The sequence below is a fragment of the Theropithecus gelada genome, chromosome 9, assembly GCF_003255815.1.
Source record: "Theropithecus gelada isolate Dixy chromosome 9, Tgel_1.0, whole genome shotgun sequence".
NCBI lineage: Eukaryota > Metazoa > Chordata > Mammalia > Primates > Cercopithecidae > Theropithecus > Theropithecus gelada.
In genome coordinates, this window is record NC_037677.1 from 35,876,270 (window position 1) to 35,888,677 (window position 12,408).

General features: G+C 47.6%; 1 protein-coding gene across 5 annotated transcripts in view; it reads left to right on the forward strand.

The window, feature by feature from the left end:
* The window catches only part of FRMD4A (FERM domain containing 4A), a 695,424-nt gene that overhangs the window by 536,396 nt on the left and 146,620 nt on the right, over positions 1 to 12,408 (forward strand). For all 5 annotated transcript variants that reach the window (XM_025395888.1, XM_025395887.1, XM_025395886.1 and 2 more), the window contains one exon: positions 6,310 to 6,402. In XM_025395888.1, coding sequence (XP_025251673.1) covers positions 6,310 to 6,402 — 93 coding nt within the window. The remainder of the gene's footprint in view (positions 1 to 6,309; positions 6,403 to 12,408) is intronic.

The window sequence follows — 12,408 nt, forward strand, 5'->3', positions numbered from 1 at the left end:
AAACTTTTTTTAATTACCCAGGTGCAGTGATATGTGGCTGTAGTTCCAGCTATTCCAGAGGCTAAGGCAGGAGGATCACCTGAGCCCAGGAGTTCAAGGCTGCAGTGAGCTATGATTGCGCTACTGCCCTCCAGCCTGGGCAACAGAGTGAGACCCTGTCTCTAAATAGATAAAACATATAAGAACTTCATCTCTCGCTTTGGCTTTCTGTAGAAATCATTCCATATGAAATTGCCTGTTACAATAAAAACATCTAGAAGCCAGGCAGTATCATTCTCCCCCTGGATCTGGAAAGTGACGGATTCAGATAGACTTATCACACACCTCCACCCTCCAGTAACTATAAACAAAGCTCTCCCTGAGGCCATTGCTATGGAAGGTGCCAACACTTGAACCAAAAATCTATTTGTTTTATATGTAGAAGCTAAAAGCAATCTGTTAAATGAATGCATCCAATTTCTATTGCCCAGAAGCAATTGCAAATTTATTACTGACCTGACAGTTTGACCTACTGCAACCATAAACCAAATGAGCGTTATCTTGCTCAGCTTTAAAGATAGTTATCAGTCACATAATAACAAAAATACTCTGAGTGGCTGCTGGGATGCTTTTGTGCGTGTGTGTGTATGTGTGTGTTATGATTGGCAAAGGCAATGAAGTGCGTTCTCAAATGAAAAATCAATGAGAATCATGAAAACCAAGCTATCAGGCATCTCTTAGTTAAACTGTATAAAGGAAATGCCTCTTTACCACTTTGCGTTCCATCCCATCCTAATGCAAAAGAAACATAAAAGGTTTGAGGAAAGCACTTGATGTCAGGACTGTGAAAGGTTTAACAGGAAAGCAAAAGGCTTTGCAGTGTGGAATTCTTGACCCTGTAGAGTACAGGAAATGTGACTTCGAGATGAGCAGAAAACAACATTTTGTGTGTGTGTGTGACAGAGTCTCGCTCTGTCGCCTAGGCTGGAGTGCATTGGCGCGATCTCAGCTCACTGCAAGCTTCACCTCCTGGGTTCACGCCATTCTCCTGCCTCAGCCTCCCGAGTAGCTGGAACTACAGGCACCCGCCACCACGACCGGCTAATTTTTTGTATTTTTAGTAGAGATGGGGTTTCACCGTGTTAGCCAGGATGGTCTTGATCTCCTGACCTCGTGATCCGCCCGTCTTGGCCTCCCAAAGTGCTGGGATTACAAACGTGAGCCCCCGCGCCCAGCCGAAAACAACATTTTAACAAGTGCTGCAGCCAAAAGTGGTGGCCCCAGAATTATGGTTTCCAGTTCACTTTTTAATCCATCTTTCAGTTTTTGCCCAAATAGTGGGCAGTTTTCATAAGGGCCTTGGATGGGTCACATGTCCCTTCAGTCTGCCTTTATAAGCAGCCTTCAGTGAGAGACTTTTACAAGCCCTTAAAATGGAGGCAGCTGACCTCCTTCCTCCTGAGGGTCCGAGGACTCCAGTCTGCCTCTCCACCGGCCACTGGAGCCATGCAAGGCCACACATCGTGATCCCCTCACAGGACTGGAGTGTTTGAGTTCAAGCAGGGAAAGTGGAGGAAGGAATGTCATTTGTCCTCAGAGGCCAACTATTCCGTGTAGGATCTTGTGGCAGTCATTCCAGCTTCCATGTTCTCTTTGCTTCCTGACCTTTTTTTTTTTTTTTTTTTTTTTGAGACAGAGCCCCACTGTGTTGTCAGGCTGGAGTGCAGTGGCGCATTCTTGGCTCACTGCAATCTCTGCCTCCCCGGTTCAAGCGATTCTCCTGCCTCAGCCTCCCAAGTAGCTGGGACTACAGGCATGTGCCACCACACCCGGCTAATTTTTGTATTTTTGGTAGAGACGGGGTTTCAGCATTTTGGCCAGGTTGATCTCAATCTGACCTCATGATCCACCCACCATGGCCTCCCAAAGTGCTGGGATTACAGGCGTGAGCCACTGCACCTGGCCCATTTTCTTACTTTCCTTTCTAGTCTATTTAATTGCTTGATAATTGTTAAACCAACAGATGGCCGGGAACAAAGGAATTGCCAGTCAAATTCATTGCCTAAAAAGTCATTCTTTTAAAAAGTTTAATGTGGGGAATAAAGTTTTCTAGAAGGAGAATCCATCAGTTTGTCCTCTGTGGATGAAGAAGAATTGGCAGTGCGTAAACCCAACAGACTGGAATCCAAATGATGTCTATCTGCGTCGCTTCACATGACATGTCCCCACCTTGAAGTTCATCACATGTGAATGGTGACCCCCAGGGACCTAAGTCTAATCTCTTGCAGCATGTGTGGTCACTCGTGTGCCAATGGGTTGGCATGAGGATATCTCAAGCCTGGACCATTGACTAATCTTGAATATTCCACAAGTGGAATATTCTCTCTCTCAGGTCCTCCTTATTCTTTGAGCTGGTGGCTGGAGAAGAATCACTGTATTTTTGTATCATTCCGGTCTGTGGGTGATTCAAAGCCTTATCTTGTAAGAATAATGAAAAGGTTGTTCCCCATAAGACTATTTATCATGAAATATGGTAAGGAAAAAGATGAATATTTAAGTCTACATTGTCATTGGATGGCTTGCTCTTATAGGTATTCATTCAAATCAATGAGCAAATACTTCTTTTGAGCACCTAACAGTTGCTAGACACTGCTAGGTTTTGGGGGATAATTTCTATAAATGTTGAAAACTGATTATTGAGAGACAGGTCATGTTTTTTGTTTGTTTGCTTTGTTTTTTGAGATGGAGTCTCACTCTGTCACCCAGGCTGGAGTGCAGTCGTGCCATCTCAGCTCACTGCAACCTCCGCCTCCTGGGTTCAAGCAATTCTTCTGCCTCAGCCTCCTGAGTAGCTGGGATTACAGACATGTGCCACCACGCCTGGCTAATTTTTGTATTTTTTTTAGTAGGAATGGGGTTTCACCATGTTGGTCAGGCTGGTCTCGAACTCCTGACCTCGTGATCCTCCCGCCTCGGCCTCCCAAAGTGCTAGGATTTCAGGCAGTGAGCCACCTCACCCAGCCCAGGTCACGTTTTTAAAAAATAACTAATTGTACAAGATTATGCCAGATGCCTTGAAGATGATACAAACCAGAAGCCCTGGAGAAGTTTGAAAGAAACCCCAGACTTAGGCAATCAAGGAAGACTTCACAAAAATAAGACTTGAACTCCGCCTTGGACAATGGCTGAACATTCAGACAAAGGGATGGAGAGACGGTTCTCTAGTTCCAAGGAGGAGAGGCAGCATGAGTGAAGGCCAGGCACATGCCATACACATGGTGTACTTGCAGGAGGCTGAGCCCCAAGAGAAGACCCACAGAGTTTGGGGGCATTTTCAGAGGCAGGAAGGAAGTGGTTGCAGCTTAAGATAATTTGATACATTCCAGTTGACCAGACATGCACACATTCTCCTCATGAGGTAGATCTTGTGGCATTTTCCAGATATAAAAAGTCAACTGGTGTCGGGCACAGTGGCTCACGCCTGTCATCCCAGGACTTTGGGAGGCTGAGGCAGGTGGATTGCCTGAGTTCAGGAGTTTGCGACCAGCCTAGGCAACACAGTGAAACCCCGTCTCTACTAAAATACAAAAGAATAGCTGGGCATGGCAGTGTGTGCCTGTAATCCCAGCTACTCAGGAGGCTGAGGCAGGAGAATTGCTTGAACCCTGAGTGCGGAGGTTGCAGTGAGCCGAGATCACACCACTGCACTCCAGCCTGGGCGACAGAGTGACACTCTGTCTCAAAAAAAAAAAAAAAAAAGTCAGCTGGGGAAAATGAATGCATAGAGAGCCAGTTCTGTAGACTGGGAAGTGCAGACATGGGTGAGCCCCCAGAGTGGGTGCTGTAAGGGTTGGAGGAGGACCCCCCCGTCCCACCTGGTGTGTGGTGTGGGAAGACTTTCTGGAGTAGAGACATGAGAACTGAGTCCTGCAGGATGGGCTGGGGAAGAAGGAAGGGAAGGGCATACTGGGACGAAGGAACAGCATGAGCTAAGGAACAGAGGTTTGAAACATCGTGGTACCTGTGGGGCATTATCAGGCATGGGCAGAGATGACATTGGCACCCAGACCTTCTGTTTCCTGATCTTGTGTTCTAGTCAGAACAGAATTTATCCCAGCTTTCTGGAAGAAGTTGCTCCTGTTATTTTACTTACAATACTCTCTTCCCTTTATTTATTTACTTATTTGTGAGACGGAGTCTCACTCTGTTGCCCAGGCTGGAGTGCAGTGGCACGATCTCGGCTCACTGCAAGGTCCGCCTCCTGGGTTCCTGCCATTCTCCTGCCTCAGCCTCCTGAGTAGCTGGGACTACAGGCTCCCGCCACCACGCCCGGCTAATTTTTCGTATTTTTTAGTAGAGACAGGGTTTCACCGTGTTAGCCAGGATGGTCTCCATCTCCTGACCTCGTGATCCGCCCACCTTGGCCTCCCAAAGTGCTGGGATTACAGGCATGAGCCACCACACCTGCCCTATTTGTTTATTTTTTCTTGAGACAGAGTCTCTCTCTGTCACCTAGGCTGGAGGGCAATGGTGCGATTTCGGCTCACTGCAACCTCCACCTTCCGGGTTCAAGCGATTCTCCTGCCTCAGCCTCCCGAGTAGCTGGGATTACAGACACCTGCCACCACGTCTGGCTAATTTTTTGTATTTTTAGTATAGATGGGGTTTCCCCATGTTGGCGAGGCTGATTTGGAACCCCAGACCTCAAGTGATCTGCTTGCCTTCACCTCCCAAAGTGCTGGGATTACAGGCTTGAGCCACTGCGCCCAACTCTTTCATTTATTTTTTTTACTTTTCCTATATTCAGAGCAAGGTAATAAAAAGATAAAGTTCATGGAATTTTTTTTTCCAACTGGAGATTCTTAGAAAGAGGAAAAACAGGCCAAAGTTCTTCAGGTGGTCACTATTCTAAGGCAGGTCCAAAAGGCTTCCCTGTAGCCACAGGTGTGGGCTTTGTGGAGAGAGATTTTTTTGATTTTTTTTTTTTTCTTGTGCAAAAGGTGCAGTTTGAGTGAAGCCTCAAAAAGGGGTTGGAAACCACTTATGTGTTTTCTCTTTCCTTTGTTGGGGGTTTAAGCATGTACTGAGAGGAGCAAGCGTTTTTAGACAATGATGCAGACAGATTTTGTTTCTCATTATCCACAGTCCTTAGCACACATGTCACACGGCATCAGTCACCAGACACATGCAGTGGGGTCAGTTGGGTCTGTTCCATGTGAATTTACTCCATAAAGTGATTCTAGGACTGTGTTCTCCAGGATGATGGGCTGACGTTGGATACAGAGAGCAGGGAAAGGAAAGAGTAAATTCTTCAGCTTGGTTTTCCATGGCTTTGCCCCACTCTTCCAACACCAACCTCCCAGACGTGGCCCCCAGGGCTCTCCCTAGCCTCATGGCTTTCCACTCACAGGACACTAAGACACTGGGGTCCTCCCTCACCACAGGGCCTTTGCACAGGCTGGTCTTTCTGCCTGGAAAGTGGTTCCCTTCTGAGGATCTCTTGCCTCAGCCTTCCAAAGTGCTGGGATTAAAGGCATGAGCCACTGCCCCCGGCGGTAAGTTTAACATTTTAAGACACTGTGTGTGGTTTGCTTTTCACTCCAGCAAGATGTGGTGAGGATTGCTAACATGTTCTCAAGTGAGCTTTCAGTCTTCCAGGACAAAAGACAGTTGGGAGTGTGGTGGAAAGGCAGTTCAGGACAAGAAGGAGAGTTCTGATTACATTTTCGTTTCAGTGTTTCCCTGAGAAACAGCAGGTCTCAATCCCTTCACTTTTCAGTTCCTATTTTCCCCCCTCACACTACACAGTATCCACTGCTGACTCGGTATCCCCTACATAATCCCACTGGGTTCTTCAGTACTGAAAAGCTAGTAATAAGGTGAAGGTGGCCGGGTACCGTGGCTCGCGCCTATAATCCCAGCGCTTTGGGAGGCTTAGGCGAGCGGATCACGTGAGGTCAGGAGTTTGAGACCAGCCTGACCAACATGGTGAAACCCCGTCTCTACTAAAAATACAAAAATTAACCTGGCGTGGTGGCTCATGCTTGTAATCCTAGCTACTCAGGAGGCTGAGGCGGGGAATTGCTTGAACCCAGGAGGCGGAGGTTGCAGTGAGCCAAGATCATGCCATTGCACTCCAGCCTGGGTCACAGAGCAAGACTTTGTCTCAAAAAAACATTAAAATTAAACAAAGAAATTTAAAAATAAGGTGAAGATTGAAGTTTATCTACAATCCAGCACGTTCTGCTCCATATATACCTTCAACCCAAAAAAAAAAAAAAACTTCTGCAAAATGCAAATCCTTAACCAATTTGTCTCTATTTTCCTCAGGGGACACTTAAACTGGCTTCAACTAGATCGAAGAGTATTGGAACATGACTTCCCTAAAAAGTCAGGACCTGTGGTTTTATACTTTTGTGTCAGGTATGTACACCTGGTGTCTATACTTTTGCTTCTTTGTGTTCTTTATCAGAAAAGTCTGGGAGGGCAGTGATTCCGTGGAATGAGAGCTCAAGTTTGTCTTGGTTCATCGCCAGGGATAAAGGTTGTAGTAGAGCTGCGTGCCTCATAGATGGAAATACGGGGTGCAAGGGTGCAGGGCGTGCCTGTGAGTGTGCCCGTGAGTGTGCAAGGACGTGTGTGTTATGCATTTGCACTAGGATGCTTGTGTGGAATGATGAGAAAAACTTTTTTCTGCCTTTTTGGGGAGGGTCATATATCTCAAACAATGAGTCTCTTATAGCACAGGCCATGGGATTCTTTCTTGGGTGCAATTTGAAACTACATAACAAAAGCCTTTGTATCCTTTCCTTTCAGAAGGGATGCCACTTGAATCTCGTGAAACTTGGGTAGTTTATCCCAAATAGGAGTAGTCGAAACCCAGCAGCAAACCACAGGCCCATCTGCATTTCCTGCCAAGGGAGGATACAGTTTAATAACATATCAGAAACAATAGGCATTTTTCTGTTCATAAATCTAGTCTCAGAAATTTTGTTTTGTGCTTGCAAAGGGAACTATTTGTGGGCTATAGTGATTTAAATAGTTACTATTTGCAGCAGTCTTATGAAGACAACAGGACTTACTACTTCTGTTTGCAAAAGGTTCTGAGAAGCTGGAGGCTGGGCAGGTCAGGGGTTCAGGGGCAAAGTCTGAATCTGAGCCCCCAATCCAGCAGCTCCTAAACACACAGTCTGTGGAGCCACCAGGTTCTTTCTCTCCAGAACCTTGACTAACACAAGTACAGAAGCATTAAGTCCTGATGCCTCAGTCTTTACATGGACACTAACACTAAACACCCAGGCATACACTCTGTTCTTTTAAAATATACTAACAGAAATTCAGGAGCGAGACACGAATGATATGCAATTCTGTCGTTCCTAAAGAGCACGATCAGGAATGCAGTTTCAGACATAGCCATCCTTAAGCTGCACAAGGCATTAGAAGAGCTTCAAACAAGAGTTAAAGGGTCCACTTAGCAGGCTCGAGTGTATGACTTTTCCTTAGCTGGCAGAGTAAATTTCAACTTGCGCTTAATGCGTTTTTGATTTGTTTAACAGCTGTGAACATATCCAAGCTCATCTTAGCTATTTCCATTATTGGTGGGAATGATTTCAATGCCATATTCTCTTTAATGGTGTATACAGTTTCTCAGATTTATGGCAAAGCAACCATATAAAGCAAATAGTAACAATTCCTCTGGGAGGGGCAGGTGGTATCAGGCAGGACTCCAGTTTCATGGAAGCAGGTCATTAACCTGTCATCGCAGGTGGATGAGTGCATTTACCATATATCAGGCTCTCCCCACCTCCCTGGTGATGTTCACCAACGTTAGCCAAGAGGAGAAAATCTTGGGCTTGGCTGCCTAGTAGGTGTTTTATTCCAATTTGTGGGGGTCCTTGCAGGAGAGCTTGGGGCACCTTGACATTGATGCTGGATGTGTCATTCTCTAAGATACACAGGTCTTTCCAAATCACTCCAAGCCTGTCTTCTCTGCATAAAAGCAGGTAACCCAGCATTGCAGAAGTGAAATAGTTGCTAGCAATAGAGAGAATTGGGGAATGGGATGGCCAAAGACCGAGATATAACATCCACTTCTGATCCACAGCCATGACAGACACTTCCACCATCACCACCCTTTTTTCTAGTCGGCCAAAGCAGAAACCTCAAAGAACATTCATTCGAGAGAAAAGTTTCCAAATCTGCATTTAGGGACCGCCATTCTCCACTATGTCTTTATACACGCCACCTAGCAGAATGCGCTCCTCCTTCTCCAGCTCCTGTGGAAGCAAATCTTTCTGGAAATGTCACATTCCAGTTGCCTCCTGCAGCCCCACCTGAGTACTCCAAACTCAGCAGGTCCAAAGCCAAATTTATGACCTTCTCTCTCCTCCCTTAACCTTCCATGGTCCCATCAAATCTGTGGCATCGTCATCTACTCAGTCACGTAGGCTACACATCTTGAAGTCTCCTGTCCTCTTCCTGGAATTTTTTATTTATTTCTTTTTTTATTTATTTTGAGATGGATTCTCTCTCTGGCGCCCAGGCTGGACTGCAATGGCATGATCTCGGCTCCCTGCAACCTCCACCTCCCAAGTTCAAGAGATTCTCCTGCCTCAGCCTCCTGAGCAACTGGGATTATAGGCACCCACCACCACACCCAGCTAATTTTTGTATTTTTAGTAGAGACGGTGTTTCACCATGTTGGTCAGGCTGGTCTGGAATTCCTGACTTCCGGTGATCCATCCACCTTGGCCTCCCAGCCTAGAATTTTTATGCGTATTAATTCTCTGCTGCTGCTTCCAAAATCTCCCTCTGCACTGCCCTCTCCTCCTCATTGCCTGAACTCAGGCCCTCACCAGTCAGTTGACCTATTGCAGCAGCCTCCAAGGGTGGGGTGGGGGGTGTCACCAGCACCCTCACTACCCTGAGTTCCCACTTCTTAGCTGGCCGAGAAGTGCAGTAACAAAACACCAATCGTTTGTTTTCTCCAAGAGAGGAGGCAGATTCTCTATATAGGTGAATTCCATCTCTTTACCTTGCTTTTCATCCTGGGAAGAATCCTCTATTTATAACCTGACATCTGCCTAGCGATGCTCACAGGCAGTTTTCTGCAAAGGAGTGGTAAGAGAATCATCTTCATCAAAAGCCCAGAACTTGGAATAGACTTGAGTCCGTAAAAGAGCTTTTCTCCAGCTGGGTACCTTTCCAGTGTGTTTCTGAACAGAAGCACGGTTGGACTCTGAGCAGCCTCCAGCCTCCAGCCGTGACGCCTGCATATCTTAATACAGTCTGACTCCCAGGTTCCTCAAATCCTTTCTCCTTTGGTATAAATGTCTGTATATTACATCTACATACCACATGTCTAGGTAGCCTTCGTGGCAAAGCAGAATCGAACCACCTGATAAAAGAGGGCCATGGTAGGCTGGGCATGGTGGTTCATGCCTGTACTTTGGGAGGGCAAGGTGGGCGGATCACCTGAAGCTAGGAGGTCGAGACCAGCCCGGCCAACATGGTGAAACCCCATCTCTACTAAAAATACAAAAATTAGCCAGGAATGGTGGTGCGTGCCTATAGTCCCAGCTACTTGGAAGGCTGAGGCAGGAGAATCACTTGAACCTGGGAAGCAGAGGTTGTAATGAGCGGGGATTGTGCCACTGCACTCCAGCTTGGGCAACAGAGCAAGACCCCATCTCACACACACACACAAAGAAACAGAGGGTCATGGAAAAGATAACTAAGTACCCGAAGGTATGTTTTAGAAAGTCAGAGAATGGAGGTATTAACACTGTATGGCTGAGTACCCCAGGATGGGCTATTATTTGGGATTTATATATTATTCTGATATAATACATATGCAGAACACCAGGCTGAATCATCCCCTCCATTCAACAGATTAGGAAATATAAGACCCAAATATATTAAATAATGCGAATTGGAACTCAGAATCCCTCTCCATCCGCTAGGCCAGACAGCGTCTCTCCTATAAGCATTTCCTCTGCAGAGGCCCTGAGGCCAGTATCAGGCTGCAGGACGTTTTCGGGATGGTGGAAGGGAAGACTCAGATCCTGCCTTCATTGACCTGTCATTCGGCCTAAGAGGGGCCTGGTCCCTCCAGTTTTTCATCCAACAAATCACCAGGAGTGATCCCTGGTGGCTTCAGGGTCTCAATATAATTACCCAAAAAGGATAAAGGTCAGAGAGACAGGAACTATCCATTATTCAGCACCTGTCCATTGCTAAGGCTGATTGTTAATCTTCGCAGCAACCCTGGAAGCAAGTCTGATTATTCCTAATTAAAGAGAGGGAGATGGGGGCCCAGGATGGTCTGTAAATTCTTCCCCAGCATGGCTAACAAGTTACAAAGGCAAGATGGGTATCTCATCTGTTCGGTCAGGTGTGACTCCAAGCCTTGTGTCTGTCCTCCCCTACTGCAGGCTGTCCGTCTCCACAGGGGAAAAGTGACATCCTCCTCCCATGTGGCATTTCCAAGAGATCCTGTGTATCCCTTCAGTGTGGCAGCCTGCCAAGACCTGTGGTCAGAGTTCTCCACTGCTCCCTGTGTAGGCAGAGCCAGGAGCAGCCAAGTCAAAGGCGGTGACCCCAGCCCTCCTTGTGACCCACTCTTGGCCATGTTTGCAGAACCAGCGTCCACCTGTAAAGATGGTGTTCAGGACAGGTGGACACCACCACGAGTGGCAGGCTGCCACTCTGAAGGGATACACTGGATATCTTGGAAATGCCACATTGGAGGAGGAAGAGCCATCTCAAATGGTAAATCAAGAATTTTCAGGACCTGAGACATTTGCTGTTGGTCCCACTAGAGAAGGTCTTGCCATTTTCTGCATTTTCTGACACCGTGGACACCCGCAGAAAGGTGTTCTTTGTTGCACTGTGCTTTTCTGTCTCCCAGAGAGAAAACTTCAGGGTCCACTCGCACCTTGTCATCACCCTGAGCTGTGTCACTCCCGAGACTTACAAGCCCAAGTCCACCATCATCCCAGCTGTAGCATGCAGCAGCTTTCTCACTGCTCCTCCTGTGCTGTTTCTGCGCCATCAGCCACGCCTTCATTTATGGGCTCACAGATGTCCCTTGAGATGTCCCTTGGCGTAAGCACTGCTCTAGGAGCCAAGGACAAAGCAGTGAACAAAACTGATAGACCCTGTCCTCAGGCAATTTCATGTCCATTTCCTCCAGCTTCTGAGATCCTATCAGCCCTGCCTGTCCTATTTTTTTTACCAATTCAATGCAAATCCATTGTGCACCCTTCCAGCTACTTCCTGACCCTGGGCCACACCTCCCTTGGCTGCTCACACTTTCTCTGTCTCTCCCTTTCTCTCACGCACACACCCACCCCCAGCGCTGGACTGGTCCTATCACACACACACCTTTTATTTCTACCCCCGAGCTTCTGAGTGTGGTCAGGAAAAGGTTCATGCAACTTCAGGTTGGTTCATGGTTATTGTGATGAATCTCACACAGATCTTCAGTATTTCTAGCCAGTTCTGCCAGGGGTGCCTGCTCAGGGTCTCTGTGCCCCACTGTGGTTTTACCTCTTGCTTCAGGTCCTGGATAGTCAAGGCTTTTGCTCTAAGAAGATGCTGCTGCTTATGTTTCTGCAGAGAAAACAAAGCCAGCACCAGGGAGCTCCTAGTCCTACTTCTTTACCCTCAAACTAAATTGTATCTTTAATGGGGTTTTTGCGGCCTCCCAACCCACTCACTGCACACACGCAAATGCATGAGCATCTCAGAGGAAGACCCTTAGCCCATCATCCAGCACTCACTGATCCATGTGTACCTCAATCCCAGCCCCTTCTGTCACCTCACAGAGCTTCTCCCTTGAGCCTTTCCTCTGTTTTTCTCGATCTTAAGCATCTCCTCCGTGGATTCCTCCCCTTCATGACCACGTCCCAATCTAACTGAAGAAAACGCCCTCTCTGATGCACAGCCACCTCTAGCCAGCGCCCTCTGCTACCCCTTCTGCTCTGCACGCAGCAGCTACGAGAGATGGGTCTGCCCTTGCCGTCACCCCTTCCCCACAGGCCTCTCGTTCCTCATTCTGTGGCCGTCCAGCTTCTAGTGCTATCAAACCCCCTGGTCACTGGAGGTCTCTCGCCCCTGGCTCCACAGGCGTGCTTCTGCCCTGCTCCGATGTGACCTCTGTGGCTCTGGGCTCATTGGAACATGCTGCCTTTCAGTTCCCCCTTGCTCTGTGGCACTACATTCTCCTGGGCCACCTCCTCTTTGTCCCCTCTGTCCCTGGCTCAGGGCAGGTTCCGTGTTCTGCTGTGCTGTCCCTCGAGCCCTGGTGTCCATGAGGTCACGTCTTGCTTGTCTTCTCTCCCTGCACCTTCCCCTCGTGTGATTTCACCCCCATCCACAGCTGCCAGTGCAGTCTTTTTGCTGGAGACTCTCCGTCCTCTGCCCCAG